Source organism: Mixophyes fleayi, chromosome 2 (assembly GCF_038048845.1).
Source record: "Mixophyes fleayi isolate aMixFle1 chromosome 2, aMixFle1.hap1, whole genome shotgun sequence".
Lineage (NCBI taxonomy): Eukaryota > Metazoa > Chordata > Amphibia > Anura > Limnodynastidae > Mixophyes > Mixophyes fleayi.
In genome coordinates this window covers 170160218-170183264 of record NC_134403.1, presented here as the reverse complement: position 1 = coordinate 170183264, position 23047 = coordinate 170160218, and the positions used below count along the sequence as shown (strand labels likewise).

The 23047-nt window shown below is 38.6% G+C and overlaps 1 protein-coding gene across 2 annotated transcripts in view; it reads left to right on the top strand.

Moving 5' to 3' along the window:
* Positions 1-23047, top strand: part of ZZEF1 (zinc finger ZZ-type and EF-hand domain containing 1) — a 144252-nt gene that overhangs the window by 74149 nt on the left and 47056 nt on the right. For both annotated transcript variants that reach the window (XM_075194974.1, XM_075194973.1), the window contains exons 29-35: positions 1308-1800; positions 2154-2318; positions 3851-3970; positions 5863-6024; positions 11976-12105; positions 18880-19018; positions 22598-22763. In XM_075194974.1, the coding sequence (XP_075051075.1) occupies positions 1308-1800; positions 2154-2318; positions 3851-3970; positions 5863-6024; positions 11976-12105; positions 18880-19018; positions 22598-22763 (1375 nt within the window). The remainder of the gene's footprint in view (positions 1-1307; positions 1801-2153; positions 2319-3850; positions 3971-5862; positions 6025-11975; positions 12106-18879; positions 19019-22597; positions 22764-23047) is intronic.

Here is a 23047-nt window from a genome sequence, read left to right as displayed (position 1 = left end):
GAAATGAGGAAAATGTTTTACAAACAAAAATATACTTTATATTTCCATATAAGTGACAAAATGTTGATTTTGTTAGTCATTTATTTATTAACAGTGCTTTTATAATATTGTTTTACATCTAAACATTTAATACTGATTATCGAGCATGATAAAAACATACAAGATAAACAAAAACATGTATCTCAGATACCACAGTCATGACCGTATAATACCTCAACATTAAAGTTTCCAGTTATTATCAATACCATACAATAGATGTAAGATTAGTGGTTAATAAACAAAATATGGAACAAAAAACTATCTGCAGACATCAACCCAGCTCTGAGTATGTAAACTGCAGCATCCCTAACAATATATAAAAGTCATTGTAGTGTAGCTCATTAGGAACTAGATAAAGGCCGAATAAGAATTTACCCACCTACTGGTCCAAATGTTAAAAAACCTATCAAGCAATAGCTGTTATTTAATTTCAATTTGTAACATTTAATAAACTGACTTGCTACATTTAGTAATTGTTGATATCAGTTTAACACTATACATATTTTGGCTAGGAATAAGAGCTTGTAGTGATGTTAAACTTGATGTTTTACCCCCTTCCCCCCAAATCTAGGATATAGATTAGGAGAGTGTTCTAGCATATGTTTCACAGGTATCCTTCAAGACATTATGCCAGTGTCTAGACAGTCTAATAGCCCTCAAAGTAATATCCTTGTATTCTCCCCAGTCATACATATTACACATAAATGGAATTTCACCTACTCCATCCTTGAACAGGTATGTTGTTGTGTAATAATAGAAGTGCATTCTGCATTACTTTTTAAGTCTTAATTCAAAATTAATATTTATAGTCACAGTATTGACTCTTCCATATGAGAGTTTTCTTTCTTTGCATTCAAAACAAAATATGAGAGAACTGAAAGCTTAATAGCTTAATATAAAGATCAATCGATTTCTATGCCGCAAGCCCGCAACGTGTGTGCTGTCCACTCAGACCGCAGTAATGTACATAGTTAAGAGACTGTGAGGAAATGAAAGACGTTTTCTCTTGGTAATATGTTATTCATGTACAACAGCCGCGTTTGTGGACCGCTGTATTGCAGGATATATTGAGTTTTATAACAAGGATTCCCTCCCCCACACACACACACACACACACACACACACACACTTTAAATAAAGCCCCTGTACCGTGAAAATCATTCCCTCCTTATCATTGTGGTTGATTTGTTTTTAAATCCTTGTTTAGTTGTGAGCATAGTGTTGTGTGAATATAATATGTATATTGTTTATTTGTCTTCTAATTATAGCAAAGCAGTGTATTAAGAAGTGTCTTCTGTTGCTGAACTTTTTACCTACAATGTCAAGGCTGCAGTCGGACAGCTGTATGTTTACAGATGAGAAATCCGTTTACAGTTTACATTCGCGAAAAAGTTCTATTGTGGAGGCAGATTTTCAAGCTTCAAATACCTCACCCATTAATGCCTCCCCTGATGCTGCGCATGCTGGTGTGATTGGAAAATTTCAAGTGCCCGACCACGACTCTGAGAAAAGGCAGGAATCGGAGCTCTTCAAATATGAGACACCAGTAGGCTTTCCAACGAAATCATCAGAAAAGGTGGAAGACTCTTCCTCTCCTCCTCCTACCCCAACACGTAAAGCCCCATTTAGCCGTGCAAGGCTAAGGCTGCTATCATTCCGGTCTATGGAGGAGCCAAAGATGGTGCCAACGGTGAAAGAGAAATACCCCATAGTGAAGAGCATATTAGATTTTGTAAAGGATCCAACAATTTCCCATGAAAGGTAAAGACAGAACTTTTCTTGACACTTGTTATTTTTAGACATGCTTTTAGCAGAATGTATTATGAATAACGCCAGCATAAGATGATCAAAGCAGATCACTCATTGGTATTAATGTATTCTAATTATCCTTTCATTAGAACGGAATCTTAACTATAGGAGCTCCTAGAATAAGCGAACAATGCCGTTAATGTAGGTGTTTGAGTTTTCAGTAAGTAGAAGATAGAAGAATTAAAAAGTTGGGCATAATTAAAGTAATTTTCTAAACTAAGCAGTGAACTATTAAAATTCTATTTTCTATTTAGCTTTGTTCATCTTGTGTTTGTAAAGTTAGCATTTTATTTTTCTTCTGTAAGTGTTCTGCAGGTCCTGTCCCTCAGAAAAGCCCAGGCTGGAAGCATTCTCAAGGTTCTTAAAATTATTCAAGAATGTCTGGATACTTTGGGGCAACCTCATTTCTTCCAGCCCCCCTGTGTGATCTTTTTATTGGAGCTCCTTGCCTGCCAGAGCGACTTCACTAAGTAAGTGCAATGCTGTACTCTGCTACTTTGGAGTTTAGTGACAGCCCTTTCCTTTTTATCTGTGCACGTTTTTCTAGATGCTACAAACGTTAGTTGAACTTTAATTTAGAGAAAATAATTTGTTAATGTTAACAATTAAAAATCATAGCTGCGTTGCAGATGCCACTTCATACTTACACGAGGATTAGACAAGTGGAGACGTAGCAGTGAATTTTACCACATCATACAGCCTATATTTCATTGTTTTATGTTGCCAACATAAAGCTTGTCTTTTTTTATTTCCATCCGCCACTTTGTACAATCCAACAAATCCTTAACAGGTTGTCCATTTCCGTTCTGTATCTAGTAGTTAAGCAATCACATTTTGTTACATTGTTACACATAAAAGGCACTAGGAAAATATCACCTTGAAAAGTTGTGTGTTCTTTACATGGAAGTTTTTAAAATGTATATTAATGGCATTAGTAAAGTGATCTTCACTGGCCTGTTGCTTATAACAAATACAGTATTTCTTTACATTTCATGAAGTGACCCAATGTCTGGTCTGTTTTCCTTGGCTCATTTAAGGCTACACTGTGCTTCGAGATTTGTTGTGTGTAATTTTTACTGAGTTTGTGTGATTTGCTGCCTAGTAGAGGCAAAGATATGACTATAGAACGCCTTTAATGGAGCAGTGTGTCTTTGCGTATTCGATAGATCAGAATAAGAAAATTGTTTGGCATGGAAGGGATTAGTTCTTAGTTCTGTATAGCAAAATTCATAAATGAATAGCTTCCCACTGCAGTTACTTGCATAATATCATCAAGCTAAATACCCAAGTGTGCTTACTTCCTTCTCATTTCATTTTGTAAACTTCTTCACCACAATCAAAATTCTTGTCTTTGTCATACTTGGTTCAAGTGTTAAAGGTTTTAGTAGACCGGTAAAGTAGAAAATGTGGCTCTAATATCTGCTACATCACTAGAATATCTAATATCATCAATTATTTATATAGCGGTAGTAATTCCGCAGCGATGTACAGAGAACTAACTCACATCAGTCCCTGCCCCATAGGGGCTTACAATCTAAATTCCCTAACATACACACAGGCAGAGAGAGACTAGGGTCAATTTAATAGCAGCCAATTAACCTACTAGTATGTTTTTTGGAATGTGGGAGGAAACTGGAGCACCCGGAGGAAACTCACGCAAACACAGGGAGAACATACAAATTTCACACAGATAAGGCCATGGTTGGGAATTGAACTCATGACCTCAGTGCTGTGAGGCAGAAGTGCTAACCACTAAACCGTCGTGCTGCCCAATGGGACACTTTCTCTGCTTAGAAAAAACAATTTAATAAGAAATGGCTAAGTTGCATCCTTTAAACTATACAGTAATGTGTCTGGTACATGCAGTTGTCCATGTGAATGTTGGTTTTGAAAATAGTTTAAATATTCAGTCTAATTGACAAACTGTAAAGTTGAACATGGGTACAATTCAAGAGATGCCTCTACCAAAATAACGTTTTAATTACCATCTTCCATTTTATAGCTATTTTGGTCACTTGGAAGGCTGTGGTGCTGAACTACATAAAGAAGTTAGAGAATCCTATTACAAGCTTGTTGTTGTCCTAGTTAATGCTGTAAAGGGTTTCAACAGCCTTAATGACAGGTATGTATTGAACATAATAATATACCATGTGTAATGTGCCATTACTAGCAAGAACGTAATTCATTCTGTTTGTGTAACTAATTATACTGGATCCTTGACCTGTTTTAACCATTAATTATGTTAATGAAAGTACAATAACATTTTAAGTATAAAAATAGTTAATTCTATGTTTCACTATAATACGTGTGTGATGTGAATATATGTATAAGCAACTATGGGTGAATTTACATAAATGTCCTTATACCTTTGACAGAAATTTGACCTTTAAAACCAAATTTATATCATTGGCAGATCCAAAGCAGCAGCTATTGTTACTTGCACAACTCTTTTGTTGGTACTGATTGTGGTACTTCTAGTATTGCCATATTTGGATATATACCATCTTTTTAAGCAAGATCTAGTTGCTGCAGATCAAACAAGCATATGCTTAATTGCAAATATGCCTCTAAGTGATATAGAAAAGAGTGGGATGGGGTTGTTATCTCACCATGAAGTTTAAGGAATACATACTGCACAGCAATAGTGTACAACTAGTCTATTCAGAAACGTGCAAGACTCAAAGGACAGCTGGGAAGTAAGGAAGAGGGCAGAGTGCAGGGAAGGTACAAGGAAGATAGGAAGTACATAGGTGTGCTTGTCAATGTTTTTAACATTAATCGTTTTTATTGAAATTTGTTAAGTGAACAAGGGATACAGAAAGAAAAAAGGGAAGGGAGGAAGGGGGAGGGGGGGGGAGTTTGAAATTAGCTTATATTGTATTGGTGTGTCCATACAGTAAACAGTATACAGACTACCGTGGCATTTTAAGCTAACCCACCGGACTCGTACTAGGATTTAGAGGACCCATCTTAAACAAGCTGTCAGTACTCATTTGTCGTTAAAGAAACACCATTAGCAGGGGGAGAGGTAGGAAGATTATTTACTGGAGCACCACCTCCTTCAGTCACATAAATATGCCATTCAAACCATTTCAGCCACGGGGAGGATGGTCTCATAGAATAAAGAGCATCCAGAGTTTCCATCTCAAAAGCAAACTGGACATTGGCTATTACCTTTGACAGGGTGGGGGCAGCGGCACCCTCCAAGCCTGGGCTATGGAGGCTCTGCCAGCAATAAGTATATGGTTAAAAACATAGCAGGACTGTTTCGGGACTTGAGGCAGGGAAAATTGAAAAAGGTCAATTTCAGGAGTCTGGGAAAGAGATAATCCGGTAACCTTATTAGCGAAGTCAAATACCTGAGCCCAAAATGGAAGTAAAACCCGGCATGCCCAGAAAATATGGAGCAGATCCCCAACCATCGAGCGCTTGTCAATGTTTAACACAGTGTGTACCATGTGTTGGCGCATGCCTGAGGTCAGATGATTAGACGTAATGTGTGTCATGCTGGTAGTTTCCCCTTTCTCACCACGTCAGAGATTTTACAAAAATCTCCGCTCATTTTCCTTTGCGTCCCAAAGACATGCAAAGGAAAATAAGGAGAGATTTCTGTACTGTACTAGTCTGCAAGGTTTGCAGCTGGACATCGAGGTGATGTCTGGCGCAACCTCATAGCTAATTGGATCTGCCCTTAGACGTCTCACAAATGGCAGCACTGTCCAGCATGATCCAGGTGTCAATGGAAAGTACATTTCTTTTTGTCTTCATGTGGTGATTTGGCACCAGATGATCTTTATATGCTTTTACAGCACCTTCACTTTTCCTCTGTCAATATACTGAAACTGGAAGATTTGACACCATTTATACCAACTCTGTATATGGAATACTTTGTTCATTAGTTCTTTCAGGTATCTCATTAGTCTGTAGCATGCTAACTAACATGTTGATTGAGATGGAGAAACCAAGCTTTAGTTGTTCAAACTTTTTTTAACCTTGGTAGTATTGTTTGCACAGGTCACTGCTTCCAGCCTTATCATGTGTGCAGACTACACTCCTTCACATGTTGGACATGAGCTGGGAACCACAGGATCTTTTATTCTTTCACCGTATTGACCTCCCAGAACTTCTCTTAACAATGTCACAGGAGAACATAAGTACCCATGACAGTGTTGTGAGGTGAGTAATGTAATAGTTCTAGATGTGACCAATAGCTTATTGTGCTTGTATTGCAGAAGTGACATGTTGTTGGCATGACAATGATGATCAAACATTTGTCAAAACTGTAGGATAAAACATAAGCTTGAGTTATGTATGTATTTAAGAGACACCTTTCAACTTGGTGTTACACAATAATGCATGAAATATTGTTGCCTTGCTTGCAAACATGTAGCATTTACGTTTAGAGTTGCCTTGTTAATACTAAAAGTGTTTATAGTTGGACTTGTTAAACCTGTAAATTCATTGACTGTACACACACATTGTAATAATACGAACTTCAGTTTCTTGAGGAATGATCATTTGTTAAATTGTTTAAGGGTTTTACCAAAAGAAAGGTATTGTTGCCTTCTGCCTTTCAAGTCTGTTATAGCGAAGTTTTTACCAACCAATCTGGAGTCAATCATAAGATAAATATTTATTACTCAAATTTATAACAATCCGCCCTGTTTGGATTCCATCCTCGTGCAAATCAAGACCCAGTCATAGTAGAAGTGACGTGGGTTTAATTACATGGTCTTTCACACTAGAGGACCTACAACTAAGGAGGAGTTGGGAAACAAATATGGAGAAGGGTGTGTGAAAAAGATAGGACTTAAGGAGTACTTAATGTACAAGGGTGTCCCAATACGCCCTACAGTGTATAGGTATAGTCTTTGCTGAGACTATGATTTGTCAACTAATACCATGACTGAGACAGGTGTCTGATTACCTTTAACAATCCTGGAATAATTAGGAGAATCATAGGTTAACCCTTGCTGTATTTTTACCTTTTCATGCTTTGAATATAAACAATTGAAAAGCACAGGTAGAAACTTTACACATACATACATGATTAGCATAATGACCAGTCCCATCATTATATACTGCAAAATTCCTGAAAATAAATTACAGTCCTTTACCAATTAATCCAAGGGGGATCCCATCCTTCACTACTGATCTGTCTCATTTTTTTGTGTCTGTCTCATCTACATGAACATTTATATCTCTTTTGTGGTCAACAATATAGGTACAATACTCCTGTCCTTTAAGTGCACAGGTCCCGCTCCCTCTAATGCCAGTACATGGTCCAAAGCCAATCTAGTTTGTGCATATTCCTAATTAACAAAATCTAACACCTTTACTAACCCATCAATTTATCTGACAAAAAAATGTAACACCTGCTTAAGGAAGGAAACCTTATTAACAGCTGGAGGCAAATATACCATATACCTGTAAGCCACACAGGCCCGAACAACAAAACTCCAATCGATTTTCATAATTTCTTCCAAAGATAACAGAACTACAACCATGAGAATATCATCTCTAGCATTTCAAGGCAAATGTTTACAAACCCAACATGTTGGTTGATAGTCTTAGCAACTTTAGCATATATCTGTAATAAAGAGGTCTTTCCAGAGGAGCCACCATAATTCTTGTTTTGCTTGAGCCCCCAGGAGTAGCCTGTTGCCTTTTTAACGTTGGGGTCATTATTGTGTCCCCAAAAGGACCTAGGTGGCTTCTTTTAGTCAGGTACAGCAGGACTGCACAAGACTTGGTTCTCTGATAGGATTTCGTCCTGTTGAGCCTCTGGTTTAGGAAGGGTTACCTTCTTACAGTGAGAGGCCTTAACTTTCACTGCACTATTATGTCAGTAGTACCTGGTACGGTCCCTCTCATTGATCTGTTAAAAAAAAAAAAAACAGAATGCAAGAAACTTTTTATCATTACCATGTATCCTGCTTTCATGGAGTGACATATGGAAGGCAGCTTTGGTTGTGTACAGATACTTGCAACTCCTTCAAATGATTAGTAATTTTTATCATATATTTCACTGTCACATCCTGGGCTGTATGCAAAGTCAACTGTTTGGATTTACACCAGAATAGGGAGTTTCTCAAATAAGGTTTCGTATGGAGAGATAGTCTGGTCTGATAGCATGCAACAAAAGGTAAGGTCTCATTGTAGATCAGTATGTTGGGTGACTTTGGCAAGTTTAACTTTGATAATGTCATTGTACCTTTCAACTTACCCATTAGCTTGTGGGTATGAGGGTTATGCAATAATTTTTTAACCCCTAAGCGATCACACATCATTTTAAACACAAGTCTCGTAAAATGGGTGTCTTGATCAGAGGAGATAACATGTGGTATCCCATACACGTATACATCTTCCTGCACTAATTTCTTTGCTGCTATGCTAGCAATCTGTAAGGACGTGGCATAGACATTTACCTAAAAACAAACCTACCACAAATCTACCCATCCTAGTACATACTGTAACATTGTCAGTCACATTAGGAAGCTGGATGAAGTCAATCTGTTTTACCTGGAAGGATCCTTCAGTAAGTGGAAGATGAGAAGGCTCTGTGTTCACTGGCCTGTTGGATTGCTTCTCAAACAGATGGGCAGTCGTAACATTGTTTAGCAGCAAAGTGGAGAATTCAGGGGCATACCAGTAGGTCTTTATCAGACTTGCCATTCCTGTCTTACCGACATGGTTTAATCATGTGATAGTTCAGCCAGTGCAGGTAGGACAGACTTAGGTGCTACTAGCTTTCATTCTTTATTGCGCCACAATCCATGTGCATCTGTGATACATCCCACATCTTTCCATTGGGAGACCCTGTTGAGAACAAACTGATTACAAAATTATTAAAGTCTGTTCATCAGGTATCATAACAATATTCGGTATTGTTGGGACTTCAACACCCTTTTCAGTTGCGTTTCCTTTCCGATTTCCTTTTGAATGTGGTCTTGTTCTGATGAGTTTTTGACATTTAATCACTGCTATTTGCTTAGGTAACTACAAATCTTCTAACAAGCCTTTTTTTTTTTTTTTTCCCTTTTCTTTTTTTATATCCACAAAGGGTACTAGCTTAAGTACGTCTGGAGATAATTACCTTCTAACAGAGTGTTAGAACTTTTCGCTCCACGATTTGTAAGCAATCATGTGGTGGGTTGTCTACCCCCTCCTCCCTCTGATACTGTCCAGTAACCTTAATGGGCATTAGTTCATCAGGGTTCAGTACATTGCATTTCTGTTCATCAAGCACTGTGAAACCTATGCAAAAGTTTGCAGCTTTCTACCCAATACCCCCCCTTTCTCTCCCTCTGAAGTATCAGATAGGCATGTTGAACAGCATGCTAGTTGACAATAGGGAAGAGCGAGTAAACTATCTCACTGTAGGTGTAGCAGAGAGTGATCAGTAGACACCAATGTACATGAAAAATGCAGTGCAGACCTTTTATGTTACAGAAGCTAGTTCTAAGAAAAAAATATGGGATTGTTCTCAGGATAGTTATTCTACAATATGTAATGCCCTCCACAATCGCACACACAAACGATAAGGCATGCTCTAATACAACAGACATAGTGTGTTTCAAAAGCAAGGCATACAAATGTTAATTAAGCACATGAAGTTATTTAGTCATCTTTATCTTACAAAAGCAACTTAACCACACAGTGTCTCACTTGAAAAAAACAAACATACACTGCTGCAATAGATTCAACATCCTATTTGGAATGTCAGCACAATGTATACTTACAATTTAGTACGCAAACAATTGCATCTTTGTCTATACCAGGGTTTCCCAAACCCAGTCCTCAGGGCTCCCTAACAGTGCAGGTTTTCTGGATCACGTGACAAAATTAGGACCACCTGTGGATCTGTTACAATGTGTCAGTCAGTAATGAATACACCTGTGCTCCAGCAAGGAGATATGGAAAACCTGCACTGTTAGGGAGCCTTGAGGACTGGGTTTGGGAAACCCTGGTCTATACTCAGGAGACATATTAATTACGTTTGAATTATTGAAGTATACTCCCCCCCCCCCCCACCCCCCACATTGTTCCACATACAACAGTAGTTTTAACTTACAAAAATTTTTTCCTTGACTTTTTCTGTCAGAGGACAATATTTGTTAATGAGAAATTCTGCAGTATCAATCCTCCTTTCCTTCCTCCTAACACAAAGGACCCAACAAGGGAGTGGCAGATTCTCTCTCTCCCAGAGCTTCTTGTAGACTTTGTGATATCTGATTAAAAAAATTCACAAAAAGGGAAAAGTTAAGTCTTGTGGATTCCATCTTTTTGTTAAAAAAATATCACAGCAATCAGAGATCCAATAGGTTGTATGGTCCTCTCCGATTTTATGCTATATATGGGAAAGGAAAGAGACAATGGGCTTCCTGAAGTCAACTAGTATAAATGTTCCATTCATTTACATATTTGCCTAATACAGTCCATATTGTCCCAACATGTACAGGTCAAAGTAGCCAGACATAGGAAAGTTAACACGGTCGAGTCTTTTTTTTGTTGTTTTTGCATTTGTACAAATATCTCACAGAATTCAACCCATACTTTCTCTACTTAACTGTTGCTGGTGCCCCCTCTAGCAATTTCATCAACGATTGGCTTCCCCCCATTAGTGACTTTCAAATATCTTTACACACTAGCTGATCAAAGGAGGTTGTTTTCGTGCTCGCAGGACATAAGCCAAGTTACCTCTATACTAGCAGAACGTTGATACTGCATCCATTAAGAGGGCTTTTTACTCACTATTACTCAACCACAAGTGTGCATGCTCTGCTGTCTGGGTCTGTAGGTGACAAAATTCCCTAATTTGTCATCTGACCGTGTCACTTGCCTAATCAGTCAGATCACTTAATTGCAAATTACCTTTTCCACACACAGAAGAATGTTATTTCCTTGTGTCCCAAAAAACACTACTTTTTTGTCACACTCAGAGGCCTCCTTTCATTCAACAGGTGTTTTAAACAATGCAAGACTCAGACAAACTTACTAGGTACAAATACAGACTGTGATAGCACAAAGAGTAATATAGATATCTGCTGTAGTGTACTAATAAAAGAAGAACATATGGATCTTAGCCATAGAAGTCTGTTATTTTCCAGCTAAGGCATCACATTTCAAAATCAATATAACTTTCTCTCATAAGACAGGAAGTGGAATAAAAGGCCATAAAGCTCACCTTTTAATTGCGACCACAATCAATTCCTGTCCCATGATTAGGATTTATCATCTTTCTTTGAGAAATAGCTGTTTGTGGAATCCCGGCTTTCAGCACCAGCAGTTATAGATGAGGTTTTACCAATCAATCTGTAATCGGTCATAAACCAAATAGCCATATGTGAGCTCCTTGATTCTGGCATGCAAGCATGGGTACAGCACTCTTTCAAGAGTCTGAACCTCTTATAATGCATGTATACCTTTCTTGTAACTAGGCAGATTTTAATAACACACCCTGTTTTAGGACTCCCTCTCCTATATAGAGTTTGACCTCGCAGAGGACCTCAATACATCTAGTTTCATCTGGTTCTCTCGTAGTTGGTACTGGCAAGCACAGCAATGTTTTTTATCTCTTTATTGTAAGGCATCAATTGAGCAAACTATTTCCTGCTGCAGGATATTAATGTGTATTAATTATTTAAAGTATAAGCACAAATATGTTGCTTACTCTAATTCATCCAAGTTCCATTAAATTTATGACAAGTCTCCATCCCTAATGATCAAATCCAAACCCTAAAGTATCAGGGATTTTTACCCTGGTGTATTGCGGTCATATGGAGTTTGGGCACTTTAAATTTACTAGTAAAAAGCTCAAGCACCATAATTTCCTCAATCTTTACGGTAGTAAACTAAATCTATTTTATATCCGTAAAATACTATGGTCAGCCTGGCTGCTGAGAACATGTTTGTAATTAAGTATTGTACCTGTCTATTTAAGTATTTCATAGATTTCTTAAAATGTGCAGTCCATTGGGGGCAACAAAACACAGTAAATTTCAGGTGATTTCTTAGGAAAACGTTAGTGTTTTTCCAGAAACCAACCATATTTTTATTCTTACTGAAAGATTATGAGGAGGAAAAGTCACTCTTATCTTTCTATGAATGTCCATTTGACATTGCAGCCAGTGGGAGGAAGAAGATGAGAGAGAAGATTATAGACAGAACCTGTTGTGGTTGGAAGAATGCAAGGATGGAATGTTTGAAGCCTGGTATGAAACGATAAGTCAAGCTGATCCAGATGTAAGGCGAAAGGTGAGTCGCATGTACATATTATAATATATTATATTATCATACAGTATGTTTAAACTTGATAGGAGCTGGTAGCTTTTCATTTGAATATGTCACTGCATTTTTCATACTGGGATTGCACACAAACTAAAGACAGTTGTTGTCCTTAGCACTGCATGTCTGTATGTATCTAGCAAAATGAAAACGTGAGGCATTGGTTCATATTTTGATCAAAACATTTAAACCTGAATCCCAGTGTCAATGGCACCTCATTGTATGCAGGCTCTATAGTGACCTATATGCTTTAAACACCATTACAATGAAGTTAAAATCAGATGCACTCATCTCCCAGGTATATAGGGGCTTACATCTAGCAAGGGCTGAGTTGTGAGATACACCCAAATGAGCCTTAACATAAGGTAATATTTTGAGACCAAGCCAAAGAAAAAATAAACCTGTGCCCGGTGTATTCCATATTATATATGGTACCAGCTGCATGGCAATATAAATACTCATATATGTATAATAAGCAAAGAGAGTTGTTGTCAGTGCTTATCCTTAACACGGCATATCTGTGTGTATCTAGTCATATGAAAACATGAGGTATTGGTTCATATTTTGATCGAAACAACTACATCATCGATAAGTCATTGTACACCTGTCTCATTAAATTAAGGTTGGCTTTTCACCTAACCTGATTGGATCTGTAGAGTTTAAAAGTCCCTCCTGTTTTATGCCGCCTTCTGATTGATAGCATTTCACTCTGGACTCCTGTACATTCTCCTCCTCTCCAGTTTTCTGAGTCCAGCTTCAACTCTGGCATACAAAGACTTCTGACTCTGTACCCTTGCAAACCGCATTATAACTTCAACTCCGCATTACAGCAGTCCGCTTACTGTGACCTCTGTTTGTGAGTACAGTATTTTGAACATTGAGCAGCCTATTAATCTTTGGCCAGCTGGCTAGGAAGGAAATCTTTATTATTCTGTCTGCTGATTACGGCACTGAGGGGGCTCTGGCCTCATCTCTGTTGCGCTTGTACTTTTGCTGTCCCAAGGTGCATCGGAAAGATTGTATTTTGTGAATTATGTGTCTTCTACTATAAGTCTGTGACTTAATTATTCTTTGTGAAGCACTACAGACTGCCAATGTATCTGGAGATCATTTATTCAGTGCAACTGTCAGAGATTGCCATTACCAGAGAATTTGTTCTGTGTTTACTAATTTGTATCAAGCTATGTTTTCACTATATAAGATCATCGTTTTTTATGGATTTTTACTTTATATTCAATCAAGCTCAGTCTTTTGAACTTCTTTCCCACCGATTTCTATCATTTAAGTAGCTAACATCACTGACCCATATTAACAAACATAGACTTTATGATGGAGATCCTTACAAGAAAATGTCTGATGAAATTTCACTTTGTTCTTTAAATCAAGTGAACCAACAAGCTGAAATATATTGTTAGAGTTCTGAAAATGGGCAGCAGATACCACATGGAATGATCCAACCCTCTGTAGCCAATTTAAGCTTGGTTTGTCTGATACCATTAAAGACTACTTCCTGCAGAGAATGTAAACTTATGGATGAAGTTGTCTATTAAGATTGACCACTGATTCAGAGAGAGGAGTTGAGAAAGAAGGCGACAGATTTCTTCTGGTTATCCATCCTTTTCTCCAGCTCCTGGTTTGTCCGAACCCATGCAGCTTGGTTTTTCCTGTCTCTCTACTGAGGAGAAGAACAGACGCAAACAGATTAACTTTTTTGTTTATACTGCGGATTAGATGTACACTAAGCTATTTCTTTTCCTAAGAAGATTAAGAGACTGGGAAACCGAGACTGAAATTGTCTAGAACTTCTTGAAACTCCCCCTCTGCGTAAAATATCACTCTTCTTCAATCAGTAATTTTGCTTTTACCTATAGTGGAGCAGCAGGTTATTTCCTGGATCTAAATCTTGCTAAAACGCTGCAAATTTCTAACATCAAGTTACCCAGTTCCATAACATTAAGAGGCATATACGGCTCACGGCTTCCTGGAAGCCCTATTCAGTATTCCACTGCCCCAGTCGCTGTCACTATTGGCATGTTTCACAAAGAGTAGATTACATTCTTTCTCACCACTTCTCATGCTTTTCCATTAATTCTTGGATTTCCACGGTTGATTTAACTTAACCCCAATTTCAATTGGGAGACTGGGGAAATCATTCATTGGCATTACAAGTGATATCAGTCCTGTCTTTGTATCTTGCTCTGTCTTTCAAATTTGGAGACCTCAGAATCATTAGAGCTTTCACTGCCTTACTCTTTTTTTAGATGACTTTGATAAAAGTTCTGCCCACCTTTGTTCACCTTTTTTTTTTTTTTATCTATGTCAGGAACATTTGGCATATTGTAAGATGAAATCAAACTAAAGCCATACAAACCTATCCACTTTTTGTAGGAAACCCAGAATTACAAAAAGGGGGGAAGGGTTGAGTTAACTAGATAGAACTTCCAAAAAGCCACTTTGGCACACCCAAGCGGTTACTGCATTTTTCCCAATTATTGATGACATATTGCTCAAAACCTTAGTACTAAACTATTTCCTGCCTCCACCCATGTGGAAATGTTTCTTAACGTTTTTTTGTAGATACTAGCTTTCACCTCATCATGGATATATTCCAGATCTTTCTAATAACTGACTGCCCGAAGTGTGGCGAATCTCATTCCGATTTATTCCATTACCTCCGGGCCTGTCCCATTGTAAAGGACTTCTGTATCCGCGTATGGAGATTCACTTTGGCGAGAATGGTAAAATAGCCCAGTCAAGTGTAAATGGCAGATATCTTGTGTATTGTGCCAAAAAATCTGAGAACTTCTAAAAGGAGCAAAAAAACTACTAATTGCAATATCTACAGCAACCATAAAATGTGTCCTGCACGAGTGGAATCCAGAGTTCTTCCCCCACACTTGAACTTTTTAAGGAGAAAATGTTCTTTATTATGCGAATGGGCTGGTTGGAAGCGTCCTTTCATTAAGAAGGTCTCGCTCACAAATTCTTTGATGCTTGAGAAAGCTAAATCAACACACTATTGAATTCCCTAAAGGGAGCAACTTTGGGAGTGCTTCCACCAGACCATTTGGTATGGGACTAGAGTATATTTGCAAGGCCTTATGATTTATCTAACTTATAAGCATTTTTTTCCCTTCTGGTCTCGCTGTGCCTCAAGAAACAACATGTAATGTTCTAGGAACTGCCCTATTGGGCGTTTGATGTGTACTGCAGTCTCTAATATCCGGAACGTACTGGTACAGATGTTGTAAAATGTTTGCAATGCTTCTGGTTGTGTCTGTGTATATTTTCAATGTGCAATTGCAAACATGTGCAATCAAGACACTGAAACTGTACCAGTAATTACCATGCGCCTTATCTCTGGAACAGTAGTCCCTTACATATGTACAACCTTTATTTTTCTTTTGTAATTGTGAGTTTCTTCAACAAAAATTTAAATACAAAAAAAATCTGCAGACAACCAACCATCTCGCAGATCCTGCGATTGTGCTATCGACCTTGTTTAAAGGGTTTCCTTTGCCAAAGGTCTTTTATATTTTTTGTCAGCATCTGAGTCCAAAGCTATGGATGATTATATAAAAAGTGTTCATAAAGGATCTGTACGCCCATCCAAATCACCAGTAGGGGCGAGTTTCTTCTTTTGTGTCGAAAAATTATGTAGGAATACGGCCTTGTATTGACTATAGAGATCTCAACAAAATAACTATTAAAAAATAAATCAATATTCGCTACCTTTAATATCTGGTTTGACCAATTAAAAGGCGCTACCATCTTCTCCAAAAGACCTGCGCGGAGCTTACAATCTAATAAGGATCGAAAAAGGTGACAAGTAAAAAAAACAGCTTTCAACACTCATACAGGACACTACGAGTACCGCATTATGCCTTTTGGCCTTTGCAATGCTCCTGTAGTCTTTCAAGATCTCATAAATGACACACTGAGAATTCTTGGGACGTTTGGTTGTGGTATATCTAGAAGATATTCTGATCTACTCTTCTAATCTTTCAGAACATCGTTCTCAGGTCCATCAACTCTGAGAAAGTGTTAGATCCTGTCACCTTTTTGCCAAAAGAGATTAGTGTGAGTTTGAAACTTCTCAAGTGTCATTTTTGGGTTATGTTATTTCTTCAGCAGGCAATTCCATTGATCTTAAGAAAGTTTTTAGAGTGGGTCCTTACAACACAATACTTCCTGGGATTTGCAAACAATTGTAGGAGGTACATTCCATCTTTATCCCCAGTTGTGGCTCCGTTCACTGCAGTAACCAGAAAGGGTGCAGACGTATCCTCGTGGTCTTCTCATGCTCTGTTAGCCTTTGAGACATTAAAGCAAGTGTACATGTCTGCCTCTTTGTCACGTCAAACTAATTAACAATATCTGTTTATTTTAGAGATAGAAATCTCTGACATAGGAGCTTAAGCTGTTCTCTCACGCTGACCCTGTAACTAAGAAATTACAGCCATGTATATATTTCTCCAGGAAATACTCTTCAGTGAAGCACAATTAGAATGTTAGAAACAGGGAGTTGCTTGCGATCAGATGGGCAGTGGAAGACTGGGGACACTGGTTGGAAGGGGCTAAACATACTATCACCGTTCTGATGTATTCACGATTTCTGTGATCAGTAAGTTCTGCTTAGTGCTTCACTACTAGACAAGCAAGGTGGGCTTTTTCATTACCAGATTTAATTTCATAATTACATCCTGCCCTGGGTTCAAAGATGTAAAGACAGATGCCTTTTCTAGACCGTTTTTACATACAGCATGTTCCGGACAACACACCAATTCTTTATCTTTGCTTCTTGCAGCTCTGACTCTAGATCTGTCTGCGTAACTTAAACAAAATTTATGCGGAGCTCCATCTGGTAAACACAGTCAACTTTTATTGTTTTCATCTAGTGTTATCAAAATTTCATGATCATAAAAATCTCTGGTCATCCTGGAATGAAATGAAAGGAGGATGAACAAGACTCTTTCCAGGCTAGTCTGGTGGCCTATTCTCTAGGATACTAGCAATTATGTTCTTATGTGAACTATGTTCTCACAATGAAGTCCTCCAAACTATACCGTTTGGCATGCTGAATTCTTTTCTAATCCCTAAGTGTCCTTGGACACATTTGTTTATGGATTTTGTGGGAGAATTGCCATCACTCAATTGCCTTCAGCACAACTGTTGACCTGTCTTTGTCCATGCATATTTTTATAGCTACATGGAATTCCTGAGAACATTGTTTCTGACAGAGGAGTTGCAGTCTCCTCCTTACTAATCTGATACTTTTCTGCATGTCATCCACAAACTAATGGGCAGCCTGAGAGGGTGAATCAGACACTGGAACAATTTCTTAGATGTTATAGTTCATAATTCCAGTATGATTGGTCAGAATATCTACCACGGGTGGAGTTTTCCAACAATATTCATTTTGGGATTCTCCTGAATCTTCAGAAATCTCTGACCGTTTGGAAGGAGGTTTACGAAGCTTTACCTCATGCTTAAGTTCATGCTAAAAAAAAAATGTTTACATCATAGACATTTTAAAATTTTTTATTGATGTATTAACCCTTATAAGATTATTGAGAAGGTTAATTCCATTACAGTCAAGGTAGCTCTATCTAGAACCTTGAAAATTCCCAACTCTTTTCACTGCTCTTTACCAAAACCTCTATATAGATCCAGAATCTTTTTAAAGCAATCCTTCATTCAATTCTCCATCTCCTGTTTTGGTGGATGGAACTGCTGATCTTACTGTTGTAAGAATCTGGATTCTAAAAAGGTTTAAAGTTTGGTTTAGTACTTTGTTCACTGGATTGGATATGGACCTGAAGAAAGATCATGGGGTGGGGGCTGACAGTACTGTTAGAATATTGGGAATGCTTCTTTAGTTCTGGTGAACATCATTAATTGACTGTGTATGTTGATAATACCTCTTCAGCTCTGGTGCTTCTCACCTTTTTGGAGTTCAAAAGTTCCTTCTGTTCTATGCAGCATTGTTGCCAGTGATGGATTTATGGGCAGCACGGTGGCTTAGTGGTTAGTACTTCTGCCTCACAGCACTCTGGGGTCATGAGTTAGATTCCCGACAGTGGCTTTATCTGTGTGGAATTTGTATGTTCCCCCTGTGTTTGTGTGGGTTTCCTCTGGGTGCTCCGCTTTCCTCCCACAATTCAAAAACATACTAGTAGGTTAATTGGCTGCTATTAAATTGACCCTAGTCTCTCTCGGTCTGTGTCTTTGTATGTTAGGGAGTTTAGACGTTAAGCTCCAGTGGGACAGGGACTGATGTAAGTGAGCTCTCTGTACAGTGCTGTGGAATTGGTGACGCTATATAAATAGCCCCACTTTTTTCAATCCACAGGAGTCATTCCCATTAGTGCTTTTTACCCGTGCAACCATGGTCAGTGCACTGCATACAAAACAAAGTGCACTTAATGGGAACTTTATTAGTTACACCTGTACACTTGTTAATGCAAATATCTAATCATGTGGCAGTAATTAAATGCATAAAAACATGCAGACATGGTCAAGAGTTACAGTTGTGTTCAGACCAAATACCAGAATGGGTTTCTTCAAACTTGACATTGAGTGTAGTGTACTTAAATGGCCTCCACACCAGATCACAATCCAGTAGAGCACCTTTGGGATGTGGAGGAACAGGAGACTGGCAGCATGTATGTGCAGCCGACAAATCTGCATCATGACAAAATTTACACATAGAAATTTTTTTAACTTGTCTTTTATTGGTTACAGATGCATTTGTTTATTGCACGATACTGTGACCTGTTAAATGTCGAAATTTCCTGTGATGGATGTGATAAAATTGCACCATGGCACCGTTACCGCTGTTTGCAGTGTAATGACATGGATTTGTGTAAAACATGTTTCTTGGGTAAGTTTAACACTCGACAGTGGAATTTTATATCTTGTTGTCAACAGAACACATGCCATGGATTGCCAATGTTGTGGTTAAACCGAGAAATTTTTGTTAAGCATTACATAGGAAGAAATAAAAAAAAAAAAAAAGAAGAATTATTTTGTTAGATTCAGCTCCGAATGTTAATAAAACTTTTTCTATTATTTTTTGTTTGTTTTTTAATCCTCCATTAGCTTGTTTATGTTTGTGTGTTTAAAACAGACAACTTGTTCTTGAAAATAGACCATTCCACCAGTTTCTCACTTTCCTCAAACATTTCTCCTACAACATAATTAACGCATTTTAATGTTAATAACAAAGTGAAAGAACTGTGATAAAGTGATAAAATCTTATCTAGTTTCCTAAATTACGTTGTGTCCAGTTTCACCTCTAGAAGACAGGGCACTGGGGAAAAAAATGACCAAACTTCATACTTAGCGTCCCTGTTCCCCTGCTCCTCCTCAGTTTTTTAGATTCATCCCAGACAAGTTCCACAACAAGAGCTCCTTTCATTCTTCAGGCACCAAACAGGCTCTGCAGTTTGGCATGTAGTCATTATGGATTATAGTCTCCTAGAAATGAGATAAAGGAGGTTTCCTCCATCACCACACCCAGGTTTCATAGTCAGTCCATCTTACCCATCAATGTCCTGGTACTCGGGGCTATCTCTTTCGCTCTGGACTGGACAGACCCTGAAGATTGACATCCAGTTGTTTAAACAGACACTACCACAGCATTGCTTTATCTAAACCATCAACAAGGTACTTGCAGTCCCCTGGCCGTGAGAGAAGTATCTTACAATCGGTGATTGTGCCAAGAGTGGACAATTGGCAGGCGGGGACTTCATGTGCCATCAGGTTTGCAGACGAGTGGTCCCACATGAAAAATTAAATCCATAACCTTATCAAGATCTGAATGTGGCTGGATGCCTTTTTAACTCACCAACTGTGCTATGAAACAAAGTTTAATTTAAATGGCCAACGCATTGCACCTTGTGTGAAAGTATTATGTTTGAAATGCTTTTCAGATTTTAAAGATAGAAATCTATTTAAACTCGCTCCTAGTGGTTCCACTGTGGATCCTGGTCTTTGTTGTATTGGGCATACCTGCCCACTTCCAAATGCCCCAATCGTAACATCATACAGGATTGGCTTGAACTGTGGAATAGCAGCACCAGATCATTTCCTGTAGAGCTGTGACTGCAGCAGCAGACAGACTGCGCCTCAGGGGCTGACTACCATCACTCTGAAGCGGATTTTGGCTTGGCTTCAGTCCCTGAATCCAAGTTTCCTGGAAGATACTTTGTGTGTGAGGCTTAAGTATTCTTCCGGTCCAACCTTAGTGGCACCAGGGTAGAGACAGAGCTGAGCCCCTCCTTATCCTGGCAGTGCGTGGAGAGATTTGAAAAACACCCTGCCCCTCTTCCACTGAGTGTTGTGTTAAAGATTTGAACAAGGTCTAGGGTGAATTAATTTGCAAGTTATCTTAATCAATGTTGAAAGAGGGGTTGTAAACTGGATTCCTCCTTGGCCATGTGTGTAAAAAAAAAATGAAGTAATAAAAAAATATATATATAAAAAGGGCAATAAAGTTTGTGAATCATAACTACATTTATGGGTAACGTCTCCTTTAAGAGCTATTATTGAGCAATAACACTACTATTCTTCAAGATTTATTGCTAGAAGAAGCCTATACCTGCCATCTTCCTGTGACCTACAGATGAGAGCTAACACTCCATCCACTGACTGCCCTGTTTTGAACCCAGCACCTGAGACAACTCTCAGACAACTCTGAGACAACCCACTAACCAGCAGTTCCTGATCCTGAGTATAAGGGGTCAGGGGGACCCAGCCACGGTCACCAGCTGGATGTTCCCTGTTCCAGTAAAGGTGCTGGGGGTGGCAGCAATTATTCTTCTGCAACTGGGGGCACAATATTGTTGGCCAGTTACGCACTCATTTTCAACTGCTCAAGAATCTCCAGTAGAAGTAGTCCGTAATGACAAGTTACTGATGGTATGAGGAACCCCAAAGCTAATCTGTAAAACACCTTTCCCAAAAGAATGGCAGTCGTTGCACTGAAAAACAGATCTATTGGCGTTCCATCTAAAACTCCCCATCTCAGGGATGTCTCCTCATTAAACTGGTGGCTCCGTGGCCATTCCAGTTTGTTTACCTGTTCCCACCCCGTCAACTCGGCTGACTTTTCGGATTCTACTGGTCAAACAGGAAGGGGTGCAGAAGTTGTTTGAGTTGGCACAGGCATGCAGATATAGTTGGCCTCACAATCGGTAAACTTCATTGTTTCCCTCTTTATCATGGACCCCGTCCCCATTCCCCCCAAGTACTGACAGAACTTTCTTTCATGAAGGTGATCTTGAAACCATTCACTTTATGTAAAAGTGTTTTGACAAACCCATGCTGCGGGCATGAAACCCCCTTACTCCCCATGACTTTTATAGGCTTTGCAAGTCCAACTTGGCTAACGCATTGAAGTTTTCTACCTATATTTATTTTATTTTTTTTGTGGTAGCTCTGAGATTTATCTCTTAGGTGTTAACATTTATTTATTTTTTTAACAAGATTTAGACCATGTTTTGCTGCAGTTTCATTCTACTGTGTCTCCGTGGGACCTGAACCGGATTTTTAAGGTTCTACAGGGTGCTCCCGTGGTGCTTTTTCTTTTTGTTTCCCTTATTATTTTGGTTAAGTTAACTTTTCATCTTAGATCTCCATATCTAGTTTTTCACAAGCGCCAAAAAAAAAAAAAGCTGTTCTTTTCGATGGTCAGCCCCTTTTTGGTAGTACATCATGAGGCACTGAAACACTAGGTTGCTACCTGTTCATTCCTGCATACTTCTTTACAAAGTGGACATAATGGCCTCTGCAAAAGCTGCCTTCGGTAGTAGGGTCCTTCTGGCCACTGTTCATTTTTGCTATTCATGATTAAATTAGGGCATCTTGAAGTAGTCATATTGGCATCAAAAATGCTTTTAGACAAGTACAGTGGATCAATTTCTTCTTGGTTGATCATTCCTCTCCTCTTGTTGAGAGTGGCTTTGTTACATCCCACAATCTGTGTTTACCGACTACTGAAGGTGAAAGGGGGATGTTTGTTTTCTCTGCTCTTTTTCTTATATCTCTGGAGGGATTACTTATAAGCTGTAAAGGAGTCTGTTCTTTTTCCAATGCCCTGCATCGAAGGGGTGAAACATAACCCATCATCTGTGTCCAGTTACTTCCTCAAAATGAGGATTTTGCTGAAAGTAAAAAAAATCCCTTTTTTTTAGACCATTACATATGTAATGTGCAGGATGTTTGTTTATATGAATTTTATAAAAAAAACAAATGTGTTACCTTCCCCGTTTGTGACTTGCTGCATAGGTTACACCTCTTGTTCTTTGCAGTAGGTATCCTTTCAACTGGGTTGCTAAATGCTGAAACATTGCCAATTTGCACTAGCTTTGAAGCACTGCAGTGATTGCCTTCTGTAGTATGTTGGGGTAAAAGAGAACTTTGTATATAGATTGATAGGAACATTTGGTTTTAATTACAGGTGGTGTGAAGCCTGAGGGCCATGAAGATAACCATGAAATGGTTAACATGGAGTACGCATGTGATCACTGCCAAGGACTTATTATCGGTCATAGAATCAACTGCAACGTATGCGATGACTTTGACCTGTGCTACGGATGTTATGTTGCCATGAAATACTCTGAAAGGTACTTTGGTCTTTATTTTTTTATGAAAGCTGAGATAAAATATGTTCTGAACAAATAAAGCTTCTAGTGTATGAGTGCTACTGTATATTGTGTAGATCATATAGTAAGTATATTATATAGTTGATGTAAGCAAAGTCTTGCCATGAGCACACTTTATTCAGTATGATAAGGCTAGTGCTAAGTGCTTGCATGTGTTCACATTTCCAATAGACTGCTTTACACGGTAAAGGAGAATCTGAACACTGCGTATTATTGTTGATTGTGTAAAGTCCCTTACTTTTACA